Consider the following 25,563-nt stretch of genomic DNA (forward strand, 5'->3'; position numbering starts at 1 on the left):
AGGTGTGCAGAGAAACCTATGCTAAGATCCAAGCTTCCTTACACCTCAGCACAGACTACTAATTAATTAGACACCTTCTCCTTAGTTTTTGTCAGATGACCTCTCAGAACCAATCCAGAAACAGAATTTGAATCAATAGCCTTTCTGTGTAAAGTCTCATACAGGACTTGTGAAAGAGGTGCCTTCTTAGATAAGAACAGCATAGAAGCTGATGACTCCCCCAAGTTCACACGGGCTGAGCATGTAGGCATAATCAGATGTCCTTGACTGGAGAAACACACAGTTCTGGTGAACATACCCAGAATGCATCTGGCAGGCAGCAGGCAACAAAGATGATTTCTTCTTTTTCTCTTCTTGCATGGTTCATGCTGGAAAGATTTCTTGCAGACAATGGTTCATGCTGGAAAGATTGTTCAGGCTTTATGATGTCAGGGAGAGGCCTAACCTTCAGGTGTGAACAAGGAACCACTCCTGCAATTACATATTTCTCTCTAAAAATTAGAGGATTCTGTTTGGGCCTTTGTTTCAGAAGCAGTTTGTTTTACATAATGGATATTTTGTTTCTTATGTTTAAAGTTTATTGCCTTTCCTTTATAACATTGACTTGGGCTTCCCATAAAAAGAGCTCTAAAAATTTTTAAAAAGCATGATCTAAAACCAAATAAATAAGAAAGTACCTGAATCAAAGCTCCCGTGTCCTCGCTGAGTTTGTCATCATGCTTGAACTCCACGGTTATAGCTTTGTCACAGTCTATCGCTGCCAACTCTACATCAGTTGTGTTCTTCATGTAAATAGCACCCATGAAATCTGTAGCCCTGAAACCTGCATTCAGATTAACATAGGCCTGTGTTAGGCAGGATAGGATCTGATCATCTTCAGGATGCCACTTTCTCCTTCTTATATTTAATTGAAATATTTCTACAACACAAATATGCCCCATCCCACCTTACAAGGAACCATGCCTTCATGACACTTACCTGTGCTTGTGCGAATTCTCATGATGGCATCAAAGCCTATTTTTTTCTCTATGTTCCTCCTGAGATCCCTGAGAAAGTGATGACCATCGTAGTGTGCCTGAAAAACATAGTAACATAATAGATGAAGGCAGATAAAGATCCAAAAGGTCCATCCAGTCTGCCCAACCTGATTCAATTCAATTTAATTTTTTTTCTTCTTAACTATTTCTGGGCAAGAATCCAAAGCTCTGCCCGGTACTGTGCTTAGGTTCCAACTACTGAAGTCTCCATCAAAGCTCACTCCAGCCTATCTACACCATCCCAGCCATTGACGCCTTCCCCAGCCCATCCTCCACCATCTCCATCAAAGCTCACTCCAGCCCGTTTACACCATCCCAGCCATTGACACCCTCCCCAACCCATCCTCCACCAAATGACCATATACAGACACAGACTGTGCAAGTCTGCCCATTATTGGCCTTAGTTCTTCAATATTTACTATATTTTCTGATTCTAGATCCTCTGTGTGACAGACCAGCAAATTTCATTTCTCACCACTGGATGGCAGCAAAGAAGCTAAACTGCAGAATTACATATAGAAACATAGAAACATAGAAACATAGAAGTCGACGGCAGATAAGGGCCAAGGCCCATCCAGTCTGCCCACCCTAATGACCCTCCCCTGCCTTTACTTTGCGAATAGAACCCACGTGTCGATCCCATTTGGCCTTAAAATCAGGCACGCTGTTGGCCTCAATCACCTGAAGTGGAAGACCATTCCAGCGATCCACCACCCTTTCGGTGAAAAAGAACTTCCTGGTGTCACCGTGCAGTTTCCCGCCTCTGATTTTCCACGGGTGTCCTCTTGTTGCCGTGGGACCCCTGAAAAAGAAGATATCTTCTTCTACCTCGATGCGGCCCGTGAGATACTTGAACGTCTCGATCATGTCTCCCCTCTCCCTGCGCTCCTCGAGCGAGTATAGCTGTAATTTATCTAACCGTTCTTCGTACGGGAGATCCTTCAGTCCCGAGACCATCCGGGTGGCCATTCTCTGGACCGATTCCAGCCTCAGCACATCCTTACGGTAATGTGGCCTCCAGAATTGCACACAGTATTCCAGGTGCGGTCTCACCATGGATCTATACAAAGGCATAATGACTTCAGGCTTACGGCTGACGAAACCCCTGCGTATGCAACCTATGATTTGTCTTGCCTTGGAAGAAGCTTGCTCCACTTGATTGGCGGCCTTCATGTCCTCACTGACGATCACCCCTAAGTCTCGTTCTGCAACTGTTTTTGTTAGGATCTCGCCATTAAGGGTATAAGTCCTGCATGGATTCTGGGCACCCAGGTGCATAACTTTGCATTTTTTGGCATTGAAGCTGAGCTGCCATGTCTTAGACCAGCTCTCTAGTAAGAGTAGATCATGCATCATATTGTCGGGCATTGAATTTTTATCTATTGTGCTTTTGCCCACTACATTGCTTAGTTTGGCGTCATCGGCAAATAATGTTATCTTACCTCGGAGCCCTTCTGCCAAGTCCCTTATAAAGATATTGAACAGTATCGGGCCCAAGACAGAGCCCTGGGGTACTCCACTGATCACCTCCGTCATTTCAGAGGGGGTTCCATTCACCATTACCCTTTGAACTCTACCTCCAAGCCAGTTCCCAACCCACTTCGTCAATTTGTCGCCCAATCCTATGGAACTCATCTTGCTTAGTAACCTGCGATGAGGCACGCTATCGAATGCTTTGCTAAAGTCCAGGTATACGATGTCCAGGGACTCTCCAACATCTAGCTTCCCCGTCACCCAGTCAAAGAAGCTGATCAGGTTGGATTGGCAGGATCTCCCCTTAGTAAATCCATGTTGACGGGGATCCCGTAGGTTCTCTTCATTCAGGATCATATCCAATTGGTGTTTGATAAGAGTTTCCATTAGTTTGCTCACTATTGATGTGAGACTCACTGGTCTGTAGTTTGCCGCTTCTGTCTTGGAGCCTTTCTTGTGGAGTGGAATGACGTTAGCCTTCCTCCAGTCCAACGGGACGCTACCTGAACTAAGGGAGAGGTTGAAAAGCGCCGACAGCGGCTCCGCCAAGACATCACTTAACTCCCTGAGTACCCTGGGGTGCAGGTTGTCCGGTCCCATTGCCTTGTAAACCTTGAGCTTGGACAGCTCAACGTGGACACTGTTGGACGTAAATTTGAAATCGCTAAATGGGTCAATTGAGTCAGCCCTTGTCTGTAACTGAGGGCCATGCCCCGGAGCTTCTCGGGTGAAGACAGAGCAGAAGTATTCATTTAACAGTTGGGCTTTATCTGAGTCCTTTTCCACATAGTCTCCGTCTGGTTTCCTTAGACGTACTATTCCCCCTGAGTTTTTACTTCTGTCGCTGATATACCTGAAGAATGATCCATCTCCCTTCTGGATGTTCTTCGCCAGAGACTCCTCCATGTTGAATTTAGCCTCCCTGACTGCTGTTTTGACGGCTTTTGACTTGGTCAGATATTCTGCCCTGGAGTCCTGTTCCCTTGATTGTTTGTAAGAGATGAATGCTTTTTTCTTTTCTTTGATGAGGTCTGAGATCTCCGCAGTGAACCACTGTGGTTTATTGTTTCTACGGTGTTTACTTACTGTCTTAACATAACGGTTTGTCGCTTCCTGTATGGTGGCTTTCAGAGTCGACCACATTTCATCCACACTATCGGTTTCTGCTTGGCTTTGTAGCATCTGGTGAACAAAGTCACTCATCTCTTGGAAGTTTGTGTCCTTGAATTTGAGGACCTTGGTCAGTGTGGCAGGTTTAGTGAAGCCTTTCCCAAGATTGAACCATATCATGTTATGGTCGCTTGAGGCCAATGTGTCTCCCACCGAGACCTCTGTGACACTTTCACCATTGGTAAGCAACAGGTCCAGTATTGCCTGATCCCTTGTTGGGTCCAACACCAATTGCCTGAGACGTGCTCCCTTCAAAGAGTTTAATAGCCTCCTGCTGCTGCTGGAAACAGCGGTAAGTGTGCCCCAATCCACATCAGGCATGTTGAAGTCACCTAACAATACCGTGTCCCCACGCAAGGTGATATTCTCTATATCTCCAATCAATTCCATATCCAGGTCATCCTGTTGTCTTGGTGGTCTGTAAATAACGCCAAGATAAAGGCAATAGCGAGGATATCAGGTCTGGTGCAATGTTACTAGACACCACAGGTTGCCTTCAGCCTTATGCCCTCTCCATTCAATTAACTTTCAGATCCCCCTAATCTGTCCCCTACCCTTCTCAATAAGACATGTTTTTAAATATTAAACTTTGTGATCTGTGTGTCTCACACACACAAACAATGTGTGCAATTTCCCATGTAATTTACCCAGGTAAATCAACTATTTGAAAAGTGCCCACCCTTCTTGTAGGTATGCATTGATGATTCTTTCAGTGTGTGACTGACTGGATTTATTTCTTTGCCTTGATTGCAGCTGCTCTTTGCCAGCTCCCTAAAAAGCTGCTACCCTAGGCAAATGCACAGTATTCAGCAGTTAAAGTTAAAAAAAGAGATGATAATTGTTTATTCAAGCTTATACTAATGACTGGAACAGTCAAATCTGAGCGGTTTACATTAGCTTTCCAATGGTGTCACAAAGCTTGAGCTTCTGTAGTGGGGGGGGGGGGTGCAACAAAACAGAGCTAATTAAATGGGCTGTTGACATGGTGTTACAATGCATCCTTCTGAACTAATCTCATATCACATTCCCCTCTCAAACCATATAGAAACCAGACTAAAATCTAACTATAAATACAGAATATAGAATACTAATCTTTAAGCCCGTTACATTAACGGGTGCTAGAATAGATGTGTCTGTCTGTCTTTCTTTCTGTCTCTCTTTTTCCTTGGCCGCTTTCTGCCTGCCTGTCTTTCATAAGAACATAAGAAGTTGCCTCCGCTGAGGCAGACCAGAGGTCCATCTCGCCCAGCGGTCCGCTCCCGCGGCGGCCCATCAGGCCCATTGCCTGAGCAGTGGTCCCTGACTATTTCTATAACCTACCTCTATTCCTATCCCTATAACCCACGTCTATTCTTATCTGTACCCCTCAATCCCTTTGTCCTCTAGGAACCTATCCAAACCTTCTTTGAAGCCCTGTAACGTGCTCCTCCGTATCACAGCCTCCGGGAGCGCGTTCCATGTATCCACCACCCTCTGGGTGAAAAAGAACTTCCTAGCGTTTGTTCTAAACCTGTCCCCTTTCAATTTCTCCGAGTGCCCCCTTGTACTTGTGGTTCCCCATAATTTGAAAAATCTGTCCCTGTCTACTTTTTCTATGCCCTTCAGGATCTTGAAGGTTTCTATCATGTCTCCTCTAAGTCTCCGCTTCTCTAGGGAGAACAGCCCCAGTTTTTTCAGTCTGTTAGTGTATGAGAGGTTTTCCATACCCTTTATCAGCTTAGTTGCTCTTCTCTGGACTCCCTCAAGTACCGCCATGTCCTTCTTGAGGTACGGTGACCAGTACTGGACACAGTACTCCAGATGGGGGCGCACCATTGTGCGATACAGTGGCAGAATGACTTCCTTCGTCCTGGCCGTGATACCCTTTTTGATGATACCCAACATTTTGTTTGCTTTCCTTGAGGCTGTGGCGCACTGTGCCGATGCCTTTAATGTTGTGTCTACCATTACTCCCAGATCTCTTTCAAGGTTACTTACCCCTAGCAGTGATCCCCCCATTTTGTAGGTGTACATCGGGTTCTTTTTCCCTACATGCATGACCTTGCATTTCCCTATTTTGAAGCTCATTTGCCACTTTTTGGCCCATTCTTCCAGTGTCGTCAGATCCTTTTGGAGATCTTCGCAGTCTTCCGTGGTTTTAACCCTGCTGTATAGTTTGGTGTCATCTGCAAATTTAATGACCTCACATTTTGTTCCCGCCTCCAGGTCGTTAATAAATATATTGAACAGGAGCGGTCCCAGCACCGACCCCTGCGGAACTCCGCTCGTGACCCCTTGCCAGTCTGAGTAATGTCCCTTTACTCCAACCCTCTGTTTCCTGTCTGCCAGCCAGTTTTTGATCCATCAGTGGACCTCCCCTTGCACCCCATGATTCCATAGCTTCTTAAGCAGTCTTTCGTGTGGCACCTTGTCGAAGGCTTTTTGGAAGTCAAGGTAAATGATGTCTATGGATTCCCCTTTATCCACCTGGCTGTTTACCCCCTCAAAGAAGTATAATAAGTTAGTGAGGCATGACCTGCCCTTGCAGAAGCCATGCTGACTCGACTTTAGCTGCCCATTGTTTTCGATGTGTTCCCAGATGCTGTCTTTAATCAGCGCTTCCATCATCTTTCCCGGGACTGAGGTCAAGCTCACCGGCCTGTAGTTTCCTGGGTCTCCCCTTGAGCCTTTCTTGAAGATGGGAGTGACATTTGCTATTTTCCAGTCCTCCGGTATCTCTCCAGTTTTTATGGATAGGTTGCATATTTGTCGAAGTGGCTCTGCTATTTCGTTCCTTAGTTCCTTGAGTACCCTTGGGTGAATGCCGTCCGGACCTGGCAATTTGTCGCTCTTTAGCCTGTCTATCTGCCTGAGGACATCCTCTTGGCTTACCTCTAGTTGAACCAGCTTATCATCCTGATCTCCATTTACGATCTCTTCGGGTTCCGGAATGTTGGTTGTGTCCTCCCTCGTGAAGACTGACGTGAAGAACTGATTTAACTTGTCAGCTATCTCTTTTTCCTCTTTTACCACTCCCTTTCTGTCTCCATCATCCAAGGGTCCCACTTCCTCCCTTGCTGGTTGCTTCCCCTTAACGTACCTGAAAAATGATTTGAAGTTTGTTGCTTCCTCTGCCAGCCTCTCTTCATATTCTCTTTTTGCTTTCCTAACCACTCTGTGACACTCCCTTTGGTGTTCTTTGTGCTCCTTTTGGTTGTCCTTTGTTTGGTCCTTTTTCCATTTTTTGAACGATGCTTTCTTGTCACCTATCGCCTTTTTTACTGCATTTGTTATCCACACTGGGTTTTTGGTTCTATTTTTTTTGCACCCTTTCCTGAACTTGGGGATGCACAGGTTCTGTGCTTCGTGCACCGTGCCCTTGAGTAGGGTCCAGGCTTTTTCTACGGACTCCATCTTCCTTATGTTGCCGTTGAGTTTCTTCCCCACCATTTTCCTCATGGCATCATAATTCCCTTTTTTGAAGTTGAGTGCTGTCGTTGTGGTTCTCTTCACCTTTGATGATCCAATTTCTAACCTGCACTGGATCGTGTTGTGATTGCTGTTTCCTAGTGGGGCTAGTACCGCCACCTCCTTTGCAGGTCCCCCTAGCCCGTTGAAGAGTAGGTCAAGAGTGGCATCTCCCCGTGTTGGTTCCGTGACCAGCTGTTCCATGAAACAGTTCCTCGTGGCCTCCAGGAATTTGGTCTTCCTTGTGCAGTTAGAGTGCACGATACTCCAGTCAATCCCAGGGTAGTTGAAGTCCCCCATCACCACCACACTTCCGCTTTTGTATACCTGCCTCAGTTCAGCCTCCAGGTCCTGGTCGATTTCTTCCGATTGTCCAGGTGAGCGATAGTACAGACCCAATTTTATGTCTGCTCCAGTTCCTCCCAGTAGCTTAACCCATAGTGATTCCAAGCCATCCTCCCTTGCTGTTGTTTCCATCCTGGTTGAGGGTATGGAGTCTTTTATATATAGGGCTATTCCTCCACCCTTTTTGTGTGTCCTGTCTCTCCTGTAGAGTTTGTACCATGGTATGGCCACATCCCATTTATTGTCATCAGTCCACCACGTTTCTGTGATTCCAATTATGTCTAGGTCCTTCTTGCTGGCTATGACTTCCAGCTCTCCCATTTTGGCCCTTAGGCTCCTAGCATTAGTGTACAGGCAATGTAAGTCCCGGTTGTTTGCCTTCCTTGCTGGTGTTCCTCGTGGTTTGGCGCTCCTGCCGTCCCCCTCATGGGTTGCCAGTCCCTGAGCCTCGTCTCGGTCATCCTCCTCCTGTGGTGTGTCTGTTTCGTCCTCAGCATGTTTCCCCATTTTTGGTTGCCCCTCTGGCTCCCGTTGTTCTCTGTTAATCCTGCTTGCTAGTTTCCTTTGTGCCCTGGGCCCCTGCATTGCGTCCTTAGGTCCTTTTTCCAATAGTTCCCACTCAGTCCCGAGCCCTCTTTTACAATGTCCTTGCTCAGTATCTTTATTTGATACTTTTGTCTGACATGTCGAGGTCAGTTCGACTATCGGCTTTCCCCTTCTCCTCAGTTTAAAGCCAAGTCAATGACGTTCTGGATGTTGCGTGCCAGCATCCTCGTCCCAGCCGTGCTCAGGTGCAGTCCATCTCTCCTGTAGAGCTTGTTCTTCCCCAAGAAAGTTGTCCAGTTCCGAACAAAGTGGAGACCCTCCTCTTCGCACCATCTCCTCAGCCAACCGTTGATTGCTTGTAGTTCGCTCTGCCTCCTCGCATCTGCTCTCGGTACTGGCAGGATCGCTGAGAAGGCTATCTTCCTTGTTCTCAGCTTCAGTTTCCTCCCCAGGGTCCTGAACTAGTCAGTTAGTGTAGTCCTGTTGTAGTTCCTCCTGCTGACGTCGTTGGTCCCAATGTGGATTACTACTGCTGTCTCCTCTGTCTCGGCTCCCTCCAGGATCCTCTCAATTCTGTCGATGACATCTTTCGTTCTTGCCCCTGGCAGGCATGTCACTAGTCGGTCCTCTCTCCTTCCGGCTATGTGACTGTCCACTTCCCTCAGGATTGAGTCTCCCACTACGATAGCAGTTCTCCCCTTCCTCAGCTGTCTCTCTGGTCTCAGGTCTGTGTCAGTGGTGCAGTCCGCTAGTCCTTTCTCCAGGCTCCGCTGGGTCTCCATCATATCTGCCTGTCCGGATCCTCCGCAAGGTCCTACTCCCATGGTGTCTGGTGGATTCTGTCGTCCTACTCCGCAAGGTCCTGCTCCCATGGCATCTGGTGGATTCTGTCGTCCAACTATTGGTTCTCTCCTGTTGTGCTGGTGGTCCTGTGCCTCCACCATCCTGCAGGCCTCCTCGATGAACTTCTCGAGCTCTCTAACTTGTTCCGTGATGTGGCTTTCTCTGGTGATGTCTTCAGTTTCCCTGCACTGTTCCTCTATGGTGCAGAGTCCCTCCAGCTCCTGGACTCTAACCTGTAGTCTCCCGACCTCCTTCCTCAGGCTATCCAGTTCCTGGCATCGACCACATATGTACGCCTGCCTCCCGGAGGCAGTATACTGGATAGCTGTGCTGGGCTCCTACAGCCTCCATTACTCTTTTCTCGTTCCTATGTCCCACGGTGTGTATGAGTGGTGCCCAGCTAGCTGAAAGAGTAGAGAGAGAAGAGAGAAATGAGTAGAGAGAAGTACATGTGGTTTTTTTTACAGAAGTTAGATATTGCTGCTTGGCTGCCTGGGCTCCTGGCTCCTTCTCAAAGGCGCTCTCGCTAAGGCGAGCACCTTTGCCGCTTGCCTTTGCTGCGCGCTGAACAGCTGTGCACCGTTGGCTTGCCTCCTTTTATGGGGGAGATCGGCTGTGACGTCGGGAGGTGGGCGGAGTTACAACCTGCCTCTTCCCCTCTCTGTGTCCCTAACTGCTGCGCTTCCTCCGCTCCCCTTAATGCAGTCCTCTGCCTCTCCGACTGCGTTCTGCTCCTCTCTGGTCCTCTCTCCCACTGTCTCCGATCACCTCCGGTCCTCTCTCCCACTATCTCCGATCACCTCCGCTCCTCTCTCCCACTGTCTCTGATCACTTCCGCTCCTTTCTCCCACTGCCTCCGCCTCTCTATGCCTTTGCCGCTATCTCAGCCTGCTCCGCTCCACTGTCCCTGCAAGCAGTCTCACTCTCCACTCGCCACGGGCTTGCCTGCAATCTCCCTCGGCTGGCCTAGCGCTTTCTTTCTGTCTCTTTCTCTCCTTGGCTGCTGTATGTCTGTCTGTCTTTTTTTCTTTGTCTCTCTCTCTTTGGCCGCTGTCTGTCTCTCTTTCTGTTTGTCTCTCTGGCTCCCTGTCTGTCTGAAATTCTTTCTGTCTGTGTCTCTCCCTGGCCCCCTGTCTTTCTTTCTCGCTTCTAGGCTTCTGTCTGTCTGTCTCTCTGGCCCCATGTCTGTTTGTCTTTCTTTCTGTCTGTCTCTCTCCCTGGCCTCCTGCCTATCTCTCTCTGGCCCCCTGAGCAAACCAAGATGGCTGCCTGCCCCCCCCAACACACCCTTCCACCCAAGCATCCCCTTTTCCCTCTCCCCCTCCACTTTTTTCTGTCTGTCTCTCTGTCTCTCTCCCTGGCCCCCTGCCTATCTCTCTCTGACCCCCCGAGCAAACCAAGATTGCTACCTGCCCCCCAGCACACCCCTCCCCCCAAAGCAGCCCCTTTTCCCTCTCCCCCTCCACTTTCCTGTGCAGCAGTAATAGCCAGACGCCTCGCATCACCTCGAAGGACACCCTCCTGCTGTTGCGCTCATCGCCGCTAGCTGCCACACGTACCACAAGCCACCATGCGCCGCAAATGGAACACGGCACGGAAGCAGAAATCACGGTGGCAGGGATCACGCCATGTCAACTGCGCATGCGCGGGTAAGGGTTTTATTATAGAGGATGAACATAAGATATAAAATACCCCTCCAAAAAATAAAAAATAAAAGCTAACACAACATAACAAATTAAACCAAGACCAACTAAACAAAAAAACAAAAGATAAAAATTAAAGAAAGTAAAATTAAATTAAAAAAATCAGTTTTAAAGTCACTCCCCACAAGGCTTAAATCTTCCACTTCAGGAATAAGAACAGAAAAAAAGATAAGAATAACAAGGATGATTTCCAGGTTCTGATGCTGGTCCATATAGTTCTCGGTCAGATTACAATTTTCACCTGGTGGCAGGATACAATTAGTCTTTAAATGGTTCTACCACTAACAATATACTGGCTGGATCTCTACAGACAAAACATTCATACAGACTGATGGTATCTGTCAAAATCTTTTATGCATTTATTGCTCATTCCTTTGTGGGAAATCCTTGATTTTTTCTAATTTTGGTAATATACAGAAATAAAACAAAACATAAAGGAAATAAGGTTATACCTTTTTTAATTTTTGAAATTTAGAAGATTTTATATCGGATGCCAGACTTACAAATCCCTGGATTTGCTCTGGAATAAGCAGACTATGACAAAGTAGTCTGTCACTTTGCTGTCATTATGTGAAGGATGTTTCTCTCTTCGGCCATCTTTGCTGCACTTGAACCCTATTTTTCCCATCCAAAGCAGTGGAACTGTACATTGGATCGTGCACTCCATTGCAAAGAATCTTAGCGGCCATGTTCGTTTTTATTGGACTAACAATGCATTTTTTGATTAGAGACAGAGAGATATGGATGGGTAAGAAAGTGAGAAAGCAGTATCATTTTATGGCTTATAATGCAATAGAAAACCAAGATCTTTGTTAAATCCTGTCTGGTGAGTGTCAAAATAATGAATAATTTTGATTTCAAAGGTCCTATGTTCCTGGATTGTCTTAAAATTTCCTTGGCATTCATTGATGCAGTGTTTTGGTTTTGGTCTTGCAATATTTACGTACTCTAATTTTGGGAAATGTGCATATCTGATAGCTTTGTATTTTGCACATTACAATAGGAAATGTATTTCAATATCTGTTTCTCTGGTGCCGCGATGCCAGTTGGGGTTTGCACTGTTGCAGTTCAATTTTGGTCTAACTTTCTACTTCTAGTCCATAGTCTTTATTTAGTGAGGGTGAGTCTTGTGTTTTGCATGTGTAACCAAGCCCAAGTATTCTCCCCTTTTGAACGCTTGAACTGGTGGGGGGATCCCCATACCCTGCCAACTACAGATCTCCTCCTCCAGTCTGTCAACCAGAAATCTCCAAGCTTTGCAGATAGTAGTCATAGCCACATGAATGAAAGCCAAGGGGGTGAGAAGGCAACCGCAGGAGCTCTGAAATACTGTTGCAAGCTACAGAACTTGGAAAGTTCCGGGCACTGGACCTGAGGAGGTGAAGGAGGTGGTCAACAGTTGGAGAGGCTTGGGGATCCTCATCAGCTACACAAGAGAGATGTGCATTTTGAGGAGGCCTAAGTTCAAAATGGGAGGTCCAGCTCCCTCTCATGGTTATGCCACTAATTGTGTTTAGTACAAAATTAAGTACTTGCTGAGTATAACGTTTTGGAGGTTCCAGTTCAGTTTTGGTATTCATATTTATATTTTGTGATCTATTGTTCTGTATTTGGTGAAGGTCTGTCTGTCTTTTGTGTGTGAAGAAGTCATTTAAAGTTGTTATAAATGTATGTGGTAGTAATAGTGGGTGGAAAAACTGGGAGAGGGGCGGCTGGAAGAAGGGGCCCCTCCTTAATTATTGCCCTGGGCCCCAGCATGTTCAAAACCAGTCCTGATCCCTTCGAGTGCCCCTCTGCTCTGCTGAGATGTCTGAGTAGTCATCTATTGCTGTCATACAGGCTGACATGTACCATTTGCTGAAAGAAAGGATAGTGTACTTCCTTGAATCTAATGGGTTACAGGATCCGAGGCAACATGGCTTTACAAAAGGTAAATCGTGCCAAACGAACCTGATTGAATTTTTTGATTGGGTGACCAGAGAGCTGGATCGAGGACATATGCTAGATGTAATTTACTTGGATTTCAGCAAAGCCTTTGATACAGTTCCTCATAGGAGGCTGTTGAACAAACTTGAAGGGCTGAAGTTAGGACCCAAAGTGGTGAACTGGGTCAGAAACTGGCTGTCGGACAGACGCCAGAGGGTGGTGGTTAATGGAAGTCGCTCGAAGGAAGGAAAGGTGACTAGTGGAGTCCCTCAGGGTTCGGTGCTGGGACCAATCCTGTTCAATATGTTTGTGAGTGACATTGCTGAAGGGTTAGAAGGAAAAGGAGAAATTAGGTTCTTACCTGCTAATTTACTTTCTTTTAGCTTCTCCAGACCAGTAGAGGTTAACTTTACGATTGGGTATATATCTAATCATGACCAGCAGGTGGAGACTGAAAACAAAACTTTGGGACAGTATATCCTAGCCCCTCCTCTCTATTTCCCTCAGTCTGCCGAATAGCCAAGCAGAACCAAGAACTGGAAACAACAGAGAGAAAAAACAATACTCCGAAAGGAGTAACCAATAACATACCCAAAAAATGCTGTTGGAAAATGCAGAGGAGAAATTCCCGAAGGAAGAAGGTCCCCACAGCTCGCCAGCTAAGCCAGCCGAGCCACAGCCGCTGTTCTTCAATTCTCCCCGGCCCTAGAAAAATACTAGAACCCGCAGCAAAAACCAAAAACTGCCCGCGCAACAGCCCCAACAACAACAACAACAGACAGGGTGGGGACCTCTACTGGTCTGGAGAAGCTAAAAGAAAGTAAATTAGCAGGTAAGAACCTAATTTCTCCTTCTTTAGCACTCTCCAGACCAGTAGAGGTTAACTTTACGATTGGGACGTACCAAAGCAGTCCCTCTCACGGGCGGGACCCCCGAAGGGCCGTTCCAACAGCCCTACCAAGGGAGATGGGTACAGATCACTCAACACCTGCTGGAGACTGAAAGAAGACTGAGGGAAATAGAGAGGAGGGGCTAGGATATACTGTCCCAAAGTTTTGTTTTCAGTCTCCACCTGCTGGTCATGATTAGATATATACCCAATCGTAAAGTTAACCTCTACTGGTCTGGAGAGTGCTAAAGAAGTGTGCCTTTTTGCAGATGATACCAAGATTTGTAACAGAGTAGACACCGAAGAGGGAGTGGAAAATATGAAAAAGGATCTGCAAAAGTTAGAGGAATGGTCTAATGCCTGGCAACTAAAATTCAATGCAAAGAAATGCAGAGTAATGCATTTGGGGATTAATAATCGGAAGGAACCGTATATTCTGGGAGGTGAGAAGCTGATATGCACTGAAGGGGAGAGGGACCTTGGGGTGATAGTGTCCGAAGATCTAAAGGTGAAAAAACAGTGTGACAAGGCAGTGGCTGCTGCCAGAAGGATGCTGGGCTGTATAAAGAGAGGCGTAGTCAGTAGAAGGAAGAAGGTGTTGACGCCCCTGTACAGGTCATTGGTGAGGCCCCACTTGGAGTATTGTGTTTAGTTTTGGAGACCGTACCTGGCGAAAGATGTAAGAAGACTTGAGGCAGTCCAGAGGAGGGTGACGAAAATGATAGGAGGCTTGCGCCAGAAGACGTATGAGGAGAGACTGGAAGCCCTGAATATGTATACCCTAGAGGAAAGGAGAGACAGGGGAGATATGATTCAGACGTTCAAATACTTGAAGGGTATTAACGTAGAACAAAATCTTTTCCAGAGAAAGGAAAATGGTAAAACCAGAGGACATAATTTGAGGTTGAGGGGTGGTAGATTCAGGGGCAATGTTAGGAAATTCTACTTTACGGAGAGGGTAGTGGATGCCTGGAATGCGCTCCCGAGAGAGGTGGTGGAGAGTAAAACTGTGACTGAGTTCAAAGAAGCGTGGGATGAACACAGAAGATTTAGAATCAGAAAATAATATTAAATATTGAACTAGGCCAGTTACTGGGCAGACTTGTACGGTCTGTGTCTGTGCATGGCCGTTTGGAGGAGGATGGGCAGGGGAGGGCTTCAATGGCTGGGAGGGTGTAGATGGGCTGGAGTTAGTCTTAACAGAGATTTTGGCAGTTGGAACCCAAGCACAGTACCGGGTAAAGCTTTGGATTCTTGCCCAGAAATAGCTAAGAAGAAAAAAAAAATTTAAATTGAATCAGGTTGGGCAGACTGGATGGACCATTTGGGTTTTTATCTGCCGTCATCTACTATGTTACTCTATTTCTTTCACATCTTTGGGTGGTGGGAGGGGGGTCGGTGACCACTGGAAGAGTAAGGGGGCTTATACCTTGAGATCTAGCTAGGTACTTTGGACCTGTGTTGGCCACTGTTGGAAATAGGATACTGAGCTTGACGGACCTTTGGTCTGTCCCAGTATGACAATTCTTATGTTCTTAGCTTAATCCCTCCAGTGGTCATTTGGTCAGTTTGGGCACCTCTTTGGTCCTTATTTGTTTTTAAAACAGGTCTAGCCTCAAACGTCTAAATGGTGCCTGGACAATTTATTAAATGTTCGTTTATCACTGCAAAATGTCCAAGTCCTAAGTCCGCCCAAAACAAGCCTTCAAAATGCCCCTTTGGAATTTAGATGAACAGCCTAGAAAAATGTCTAAAATATGGGTTTTTGAAAATAGTGATTTGGATTGTTTAACAAGAAAAATGTCCAAATGCCATTTTATGCCATTTTTTGGAGAATTTTCTCTTTTGAAAATTAGCCCCTGTACTGGGTTCCATGGATGATGTCAGCCACATGTGAGACTATTATATCTGAACGTTGGTAAGGAGGAAATGGTATGAGCACTTCTAGAGTCCAACTCACTGACATTTCCACATTCAGTTTTGGAGTATTACAGCTATGAGGTGTTCAGATATCAGGAAATGTTCTAACTTACTTTCACTCATTTCAGTAGTTAAATGAAGACTTGCATTAAACTAAGAGACATAAGCATGTACTTTGTAGGGTGTCCACATGTATCACCCAACCCAAATGTACTGAAAGCACCATTTCAAAATGTTTTTTTAGCCTTGTTTACTTGGCATAAAAAAGGAGCAGCTTTTATCCTGGGTGTAGATCATCTCTGATCTCTGATTTAAACTTTCATCCCGGGTTCCACTCTCTTCATGTATCCCTGTGAGGGCAGGAGAGTTTTCTGATGCCAATCTGTACAGCACTACATTCGTTTGCTTGGAAATGGCTTTCAATGAAAGTAAAACGCGGATGTCTCAATCTGTCCTCCTTTTTCTGGAGCCATATGGTAACCTTATTTACAGGAATTTTCAGAAACATAAAACACTAGCACCAAAAGGACTGAAGGAAAGACAGCTTTTACGGATGACTCTGCCTAGCACTATTGCTTTGAAGGTTGGGGCAGAAGAGGGGAGTCATTTTACAGAGGCTGAAGTAGCCGGCAGAGCAGAGCAGAGCAGCTAAAATGCTGTCCCATGTCACATCTTTTCAGACACCATCCCTTTGGATTTATTACAATTTACATTCACAAACCGATTAATGCCCGGTATGAGTGGATTCCATACACATGTTTTCTGAACTCACCTGGAAATTGTTGTACTTATAAAGCGTTCCTCCAGTAGCTAAAGACACAGAAGCCATGGAGGCTATGTCCACATACTGGTTAGGGAAGATAAAAAGGTCCACACAGCAAGCACTGGCTACACACTCCTTGGCCAGGTTCTCATAAATATTGTTCTGGGGCAGGAAAAGAGCCTGTAAAGAGCAAACACTCCAAAATTAACACAAAAAATTGCAATGACAAGAGATCAATATTTAGGAGGAAGTTATTAGTGGTGGGCAACTGTTAAGTCAGGTAGTTTGTAGTAGAGAATGACACGGGGAAAAAAATCTTCCCCCATCACTGGACCGCCGTCCCCTTCACCGCCCCACCCCGAACCCACCGTCCCCTTCACCGCCCTGTCCCTGCAGCATTCACGCTTCCCTCTCGCCACTTCACTGCCCTTCAATGGCCCGAGAATCTCCCTCCCTCCCCCTTACCTTCAAGGCGTAAAGAAACTTAAGGGAGGGAAGGCACACAGTCACCTATCACGTGCGCGGCCCCTTCCTCCCTCCCTCCGGCTAAATCTATCTCCCTCCCTCCCCCTTACCTTCGAGGCGCTTTAGAAAACAAACTGATGCCAGCGAAGCCTGCCTGTGCTGCCCTGCAGTCGTGTGTGTGTGGGCAGAAGCTTCTCTTCTGACAATTGTCATTTTATAAACACAAATAAAACAGAGCAAGGTTCAACAAAACCCATCTCCCCTCCCTTTCACAAATATCCCCTTCACTATTGTGAAAACTGAACAAACCAAATTACTACAGAATGCTACATAGAAAAATCAAGCTAACAGAATACTTCAGTCACACATGGCAGGAATAGTGTTAGGGGAGAGCAACTAGGGCAACTGCCCCCTGGTCAGAGAGAGAGCCCTAAGCCAGCTGGAAGCTAAAGAAGCACAGCCTGGACTTTGCGGTCCCCAGTTATAAGCACATAAGCAGTGCCTCCGCTGGGTCAGACCAGAGGTCCATCATGCCCAGCAGTCCACACACGCGGAGGCCCATCAGGTCCAGGACCTGTGTAGTAGTCCTCTATCCGTACTCTTCTATTCCCTTTTCTTTAGAAAGTTGCCCAATCCCTTCTTGAACCCCAATACTGTACTAGAAACACCTTCACCGGATCAGACTTTAGGTCCATCTATTCTGGCGACCCGCATACGCGGAGGCCAAGTCAGGTGCTCCCAGATGGAGACCCTGATTACCCATATCCCTCAATATGATTTGCAAGGAGGTGTGCATCCAACTTACGCTTGAAACCCAGCTCAAGCAGGATACATATTTCAAATCTGAAATATTCTAATCACAAAATATAAAATATTTTTTTTTTCTTTTTGTTGTCTGATAATTTTATTCTTCAAATCACATTGGTCTCAGGCTTTGGTTTTAGGTTCCTTCTGTCTTCATTGTGGCATGGCTGGCTCCTGAAGGTAAAATAGGCACAAGAGGAGCTGGGGAGAAGATGCCGAGTTTGACATAGGTGCAATTTTTTTTACCACAGGAGTAAGACTTTTCACCGCTCCCACAGAGCGGTGAAAGGTCTTGTGCCCATTCCTGCGGTAAACTAGTTGCAAATAATAATAATAATAATTTATTTCTTATATACCGCTATACCGTGAAGTTCGAAGCGGTTTACAATAAAGATACATTTGACAGTACATGGGATAGAAATGGTTTACAATAAAGATACGTTTAGTCAGTACATGGGATGCAAATGTCTCCATTCCTGCGGATTTACTGCAGTGACCCGTGGTTTACCGTGTCATTCTCTAGTTTGTAGCACAGGATCCCATTTTATGCAATGAGATCCTATAAGAAAATAAACTGACTTGTGATAAAATAATCCAACTTAGCAGAGGCCTGTGTTGATAACTTCCTCCCTCAGTGGTAGCAGTTACCAGAATAGTGAAATGCCGGCCATATATATTCAATGTCAATATATGTATAGATCAAATAAAACCAACGGAAGGAAGATAAGCCCTATGGAAAAAGAACCATGGCCAATATAGTGCTGAATGCAAGTACAATGCAGTCACTGCATAAGTACTATAGTTTGATTTAAGTGGGGTTGAAAAGAGGTTTGGGTTAGTTCCTGGAAGAAAAGTCCATAAAAACTGATTAGCTAGACAGAATTATACAGAAGTGCAGTATAGCAAGAACTACAATAAATAATCTATCTGATCTCTGAAAATCATTTGTGACTTCCAAATATTGTAGGAGAGTTTCCACATCAAGCAAATGTAGTATTTTAAAATCTTCACCACAGTCCTCTCTTCAGAAAGACAGAAGAAATAGAGATTGTTTGGAGTGGAAAGAGGGTACCACCTTAGGAAGAAAGGAATGAACGGGTCTAATAGAGATTCCTGCCTCTGAAAATTGTAGAAAGGAATCTCTGCAAGACAGAGCTTGTAAATCTGAAAACCTCCACACCAAGGAAACCACAAAGAGAAACGCTATCTTAAATGTGACGTACTTCAAGGTTGCTTGGTTCACATGGAGGATGTCCCAAAGCTTTCAAAAACAATTTGAGATTCTATTCAGGAAAGGAAACCACATCTGGGTGAGCTGCAAAAGAAGATCTTTTCAAGTGTCCTCTAAAACAAGACAAGGCCGCCTCTTCAACTTCCAATGAGTTTAATACTAACTCCTTTTCAAAACCTTCTTGAAGAAAGGACAAGATCTGAATTATGGAGGCCACAAAGTGAGAGTACAACCTTTCAGCACACCGTGATTCAAAAACTCTCCAGAACCTGGCATAAGAACATAAGAATTTCCGCTGCTGGATCAGACCAGTGGTCCATCGTGCCCAGCGGTTCGCTCACGCAGAGGCCCTTAGGTCAAAGACCAGTGCCCTGACTGAGTCTAGCCTTACCTGCGTAGGTTCCAGTTCAGCAGGAACTTGTCTAACCTTGTCTTGAATCCCTGCAGGGTGCTTTCCCCTGTAACAGCCTCCGGAAGAGTGTTCTAGATTTCTACTACTCTCTGGGTGAAGAAGAACTTCCTTAAATTTGTACGGAATCTTTTCCCTTCTAACTTTAGCGAGTGTCCTCTCCTTCCCTTCACCTTGCAGAGGGTGAACAATCTCTCTTTCTTTACTAAGTCTATTCCCTTCATTATGTTGAATGTTTCAATCATGTCCCCTCTCAGTCTTCTCTTTTCAAGGGAGAAGAGGTCCAGTTTCTCTAGCCTCTTAATGTACTGCAACTCCTCCAATCCCTTAACCATTTTTGTCGTACTTTTCTGGACCCCTTCGAGAAGTACTATGTCCTTTTTCATGTACGGCAACCAATGCTGGACGCAGTACTCCAGGTGGGGGCACACCATGGCCCGGTACAGTGGTATGATAACCTCTGATTGTGATTCCCTTCTTACTCATTTCTAGCATTCTGTTCACCCTTTTTGCTGCCGCCGCGCATTGTACAGATGACTTCATCGACTTGTTGATCAGAACTCCCAAGTCTCTTTCCTGCCGGGTCTCTCCAAGTACTGCACCAGACATCCTTTATTTGTATAAGATTTTTGTTACTGACATAAGAACATAAGCACATAAGAATTGCCTCTGCTATGTCAGATCAGTGGTCCATCGTGCCCAGCAGTCCGCTCACGCGGCGGCCTCAAGATCAAAGATCAGCGCTCCGATACCAGCCCTACCTGCATACGTTCCAGTTCAGCAGGAACCTGTCCAACTTTGTCTTGAATCCCTGGAGGGTGTTCTCCCCTATAACAGACTCCGGAAGAGCGTTCCAGTTTTCTACCACTCTCTGGGTGAAGAAGAACTTCCTTACGTTTGTACGGAATCTATCCCCCTTTAACTTTAAAGAGTTCCCTTTCGTTCTCCCTACCTTGGAGAGGGTAAACAACCTGTCTTTATCTAAGTCTATTCCCTTCAGTATCTTGAATGTTTCTACCATGTCCCCTCTCAGTCTTCTCTTTTCAAGGGAGAAGAGGCCCAGTTTCTCTAATCTCTCACTGTATGGCAACTCCTCCAGCCCCTTAACCATTTTAGTCACTCTTCTATGGACCCTTTTGAGAAGTACCATATCATTCTTCATGTACGGCGACCATTGCTGGACGCAGTACTTCAGGTGAGGGCGCACCATGGCCCAGTACAGTGGCATAATAACTTTTTTTTGATCTGTTCGTGAATAGTTAGGATTTTATATTTAACTTATTTTAGTAAAGTATAGAAAGAAACAATATTCTGTACAATTGTCATTTTATAAATCACAAATAATACAGAGCAAGAATCAACAAAAACCCTGTCTCCCCTCTCCTTCCACTATCGAGAAAACTGAACAAGCCAAATTATTACAAAATGACGATGAAGATCGACGTCAAGAATGTTTAGATCTTGATTTACGTCAAGGTGAACGTGAATCGGTACCGTGCACAATGTGCGCTTGGATTTAGAGGAGCGAGCATTAGTAATGTAGAATCTCAATGTCCATTGATGCTTCTATGGAGAGCTGGATTAATTACCCTTGGGCCTCGATGTGCCTTGCTCAGGATGGGCTAATACCAAGTCGATGAAAGCATGGGTGCCACATGTAGCTTAAACAGATCACCGATCTCCCTCTGAAAGAACTAGAACATAAGAACATAAGAAGTTGCCTCCACTGGGTCAGACCAGAGGTCCATCTCGCCCAGCGGTCCGCACCCGCGGCGGCCCATCAGGTCCACGACCTGTGAAGTGGTTTCTGAACACCTCTACAACCTACCTCAAGTTCTATCTGTACCCCTCTATCCCCTTATCCTCCAGGAACCTATCCAAACCCTCCTTGAACCCTTGTACAGAGTTCTGGCCTATCACATCCTCTGGAAGTGCGTTCCATGTGTCCACCACCCTCTGGGTAAAAAAGAACTTCCTAGCATTTGTTCTAAACCTGTCCCCTTTCAATTTCTTCGAGTGACCCCTAGTGTTTGTGGCTCCCCACAGTTTGAAGAATCTGTCCTTATTTACTTTCTCTATGCCCTTTAGGATTTTGAAGGTTTCTATCATGTCCCCTCTAAGTCTCCTCTTCTCCAGGGAGAACAGACCCAGCATTTTTAACCTGTCAGCGTATGAAAAATTTTCCATACCTTTTATCAGTTTAGTCGCCCTCCTCTGCACTCCCTCGAGTACCGCCATGTCCTTCTTGTGGTACGGCGCCCAGTACTGCACACAGTACTCCAGGTGCGGGCGCACCATTGCGCGATATAGCGGCATGATGACTTCTTTCGTCCTGGTTGTGATACCCTTTTTGATGATGCCCAGCATTCTGTTTGCTTTCTTTGAGGCTGTCGCACACTGCGCCGATGGTTTCAGTGATGTGTCTACCATCACCCCCAGGTCCCTTTCAAGGTTACTCACCCCTAGTAGTGTTCCCCCCATTTTGTAGCTGAACATCGGGTTCTTTTTCCCTACATGCATGACCTTGCATTTCTGTACGTTAAAACTCATTTGCCACTTGTTTGCCCAGTCTTCCAGTCTCGTTAGGTCCCTTTGCAGATCTTCACAGTCTTCCGTGTTTCTAACCCTGCTGCAGAGTTTGGTGTCATCAGCAAATTTGATAACCTCACATTTTGTCCCCGTCTCCAGATCGTTTATAAATATATTGAACAGTAGAGGTCCCAGCACCGACCCCTGCGGAACTCCGCTCGTGACCCATTGCCAGTCTGAGTATTGGCCTTTTATTCCAACCCTCTGTTTCCTGCCTGACAACCAGTGTTTGATCCATCGGTAGATATCTCCTTGCACCCCGTGATTCCACAGCTTTTTATGTAGCCGTTCGTGAGGTACCTTGTCGAAGGCTTTTTGGAAGTCAAGGTCCTGGAAGGATTGCACTGGTACCATTGGCTCAACAGCCAATACCGTCGATGCTGCAGGGTGTTGAAGGGTAGGTGACCTTGATAAAGAAGCATGCTCTAAAGGAGACACAGCTTGTACAGAAGGAGATTGATGATGGCATTGATGCTTGGCATGCATCAAGGGACTCAATGCAATAGATGCCTGCGACACTGTTTGGGTAGAGGATGGCTTCTTAGCAGGTTTACCTGATGCAGTAATGACATCCAATGTCAAGGGAGGCGTCAATGCCAGTATTATCAGTACCGATGGCACCAATTTGTCACCGGAGGTCATGGCTGGTCCAAACAGCTTCTCTTGCTGGATAAATCGAACCTTAAGAGAGCATTTTTGTAAAGTAGAACAGTGGATGCAAGTTTCTAGTCGATGCTCCGACCCCAAGCACTGATTGCATCAGTTGGGCAGGGTCAGGGATGGAGATAGGCTGCTGGCAATGAGTGCATTATTTGAACCTGCTAAAAGGCCTCAACATGTGAGGAAAAATCTTGGCAGCAAAGTCGAAAATCACAATGGTTGCAATCTGAGAAGAAAAACCAGTGTGAAAAACCAGAAAGAAAAGGGCCCAAGGCACGACTGAGGAAACAATAAAGAATAAGGAAATTATCTTTTTTCTTTTTAATTTTTAGAAGAAGAACCGAAGAAAAAATACTTAAAAGAAAATTAAAAGAAAAGAAAACCAAGCCGAAAGACGAAAAGTACATTGACTGGGAAGGCAACTGGATTTGGACAGAGTCCAAAAAAATAACTTCTTCGATCCAAGGAAAACGAAGAACTGAAGAACTGTGAGCCAACATTGGGTGGGAAGGCACTCATTGTGCACAGTACAGACAGTCTCAAAGCTTCCAACCATGAGTTCCAGGCGGTTCACAATCAAGAAGGACTGTACAAAACGCCTAAAAACATACCTGTTCCAGAAATACCTAAACAATTGACCCGATCTCCCCCCTCTCCCCCTCCATAATCCACCTAAATTTACTGCACTGTTATAAATATAATATGTTATCTTCATCTTGTCGTAATTCTACGTTGCCATTTATTCCAAATAGGTCCTATTGGAAATTACCTACCAAAATGTATATCTTATATTTTGCTCATCAAATTGCATTTCTGTACTATTGCCTCTTAAGGTCTCTGCTCTCTGTATTTCCTCTGTATATCTGCATATTGTATTTCGCTGTATATCCAGCTCTCCTGTATGTCGCTGTGTATCCAGCTCTCCTTACTGTAAACCGCCTAGAAGTCGCAAGATTGTGGCGGTATAGAAGAATAAAGTTATTATTATTACAATCAGTGAAACATACATGTAAACAGGGTTACAGCAATAATCATGATACACACTTATCAAACAAGTAAGTTCTCAACAAGTTTCTGAAAGCACAGTCCCTGCTCAGAAGAGCCTACATTTCAGAGTTGGGGAGATTATAGTGGGTCTAGGTATCTGACAGCAGTGAGTGGGAGTTAAGAGTTGAAAGCAGTTTCAAAAAAGTGGGCCTTTAGCTTGGATTTGAACACTGCCAGGGACGGAGCATGACGTATTGATTCAGGCAGTCTGTTCCAGGCATACGGTGCAACTTGAGCAACTTGCTTGCAGAAAACAAACTGAGGGGTCAGGAGCAGCTCCCCGAGAAGGAGGTGGAGTTGATAACATGATTGACAGCTTTCTGCAAGCATCCTGCGGGTTGAGATACAGGACCACTAGACACATTGCATTTGAATTATGCTTGTAATGATCCTTCTCAACTGAGAGGGAAATGAGGGGTAGTTTTGTGACTCTCATTGATTGGGTAATTATAGTAGTTTCCTTTTTTTTAAAAAAAAAAAAATCTTTATTCATTTTCAATCTTACATCAAGTGTACAATCCATAAAACATTACAATTAAACACATCACTTGATAATCTTTCTAAATTATCTTACAATACATAAAATTACCACCCTCCCCACCTATCATTCCTCTATTATTTTCCCGATATGAATAACAAAAAATTATACCCCCCCAAAAAAACATTACACGGTGTAAAGTGCAATAGAAAATGGTGTTTACTCATTACAATAAGAAGTTAATGGCTCCCAAATTTTATTAAATTTCTTATAGTTCCCTTGTTGTATAGCTATTGTTCTTTCCATTTTATATATGTGACATAATGAGTTCCACCAAAAATTATAATTATAGCAGTTTCCTAACATGCACCATTAGTTTCAGTTATTCGTTATGTGGTATAGATTATTATTATTCTTATTTCATGAGGATTTTCCTTTTTTTGAATTGTTAAAACTTAATATAAAAATAATAAATAAAGCTGGTATAAGTGAAGTCCTTCTTTGGTTTGCCTCACATACATTGTTTTGATGAAATACCTTCTCCTTATCTGTGTTGACCAATTTTTTGTCATCTCTGTTCTTCAGCTTCCCTGGAGCTTCAGCGGTGGGAAGGGATGAATGGAAGATAAATAATTTCCCAGCACATTCTGCAGCCTGTCACAAAGAAACACACATGACCTTTATTCTCCTGATGAACAAATTCAGAGTCACACTCTCCGACATAAACTTTCTCTAAATCCATAAACCAGCAGTCCATTTATTTAGATGCTGACCTCTTAATGACACTAAAAGTCCCTCACAAACTTTAACAGCAACAAATAGATTAATGCATTACAGTTTAGCTGGCCCAGAGCCGCATACTTCTGTTTATATTGAAAAGCAGGCAGCAAAATATCTCCCTCTGAAGCAGACATTGCCTGATGTTAGAGTCCAAACTAGGATTAGAGGGTCCTCTGGCATCTCCTCATAGTCTGAAACTAGCCCAGACACGCTGCTCTCAGATTTGCAAAAAGAAAAAAAGGCATACTGATGATAGAGGATTGGAAAGCAACAACAGACTACTTGTCTGCCCCCATCCCTACCACGTAACATTAATCTAAATTTCAGGCAGCTGTGTGTGATGCCAAACAATGCTCCCCCTATACAACAGCAGCCCATCTTAAGGAGGCAGCACAAGTCAGGACTTTGTGAGCATGTGCTCTTTGCGCTGTATGCTATGGACGAGTGTTGTAAGTTACCTTAGCTAGTTCTTTTGAACTGCTAAGGCAGGGAAAAGGTTACAAAGTGGAAACAGAACTAATCAGCTCTTGCTGCTTAACGTAGGAGGATGCAATCGCCAAAAATGAGCATTGGCACCTGACCACTCTTTCCAGGATTCCCTTTGAAATCTGAAAGAAAATTTGTTGGCTAGAGACACTCGAGCTCTTTGAAGACCAGACCAGACAATGACTTTGTTCTCAAGTAGTGAGGAATATCTAACCTTCATTGCTTCAATGCCAGCCTGTATTAGAGGAGCAAAGACAGTCTCGCTCTCTGTAGTTTCTGCAAACATCTCAGGGATCTGCTCCAGCAAGCTGTGAGAGGGAGAAACAAAATCATCTTTCAATCAGCTATCTTCAATCAAACCTATTGCTCCTCACTAACAACCTGGCTCACAAATGCTCTTCTCAAATTGTGGGATAAAGCTTAGTGAATCAGGCCTTAAAATTAATTGGGCACTTACTATGAGCTAAGTGGAAAATTGTAATGCACTTCAGTAAAAGGGCTCTAAGAAACCAAAAATACAAAAAGTAGTTTAAAAATCCCAGGTAAAGTTTC

General features: G+C 45.0%; 1 protein-coding gene across 2 annotated transcripts in view; it reads right to left on the reverse strand.

The window, feature by feature from the left end:
* Positions 1 to 25,563, reverse strand: part of SEC24D (SEC24 homolog D, COPII coat complex component) — a 255,374-nt gene that overhangs the window by 82,841 nt on the left and 146,970 nt on the right. For both annotated transcript variants that reach the window (XM_033938041.1, XM_033938046.1), the window contains exons 13-17: positions 25,226 to 25,319; positions 24,283 to 24,399; positions 16,072 to 16,242; positions 979 to 1,075; positions 678 to 823 (exon numbers count right to left, since the gene is read on the reverse strand). In XM_033938041.1, the coding sequence (XP_033793932.1) occupies positions 678 to 823; positions 979 to 1,075; positions 16,072 to 16,242; positions 24,283 to 24,399; positions 25,226 to 25,319 (625 nt within the window). The remainder of the gene's footprint in view (positions 1 to 677; positions 824 to 978; positions 1,076 to 16,071; positions 16,243 to 24,282; positions 24,400 to 25,225; positions 25,320 to 25,563) is intronic.

The sequence above is a fragment of the Geotrypetes seraphini genome, chromosome 1 (genome assembly GCF_902459505.1).
Source record: "Geotrypetes seraphini chromosome 1, aGeoSer1.1, whole genome shotgun sequence".
In the NCBI taxonomy this organism is placed as follows: domain Eukaryota; kingdom Metazoa; phylum Chordata; class Amphibia; order Gymnophiona; family Dermophiidae; genus Geotrypetes; species Geotrypetes seraphini.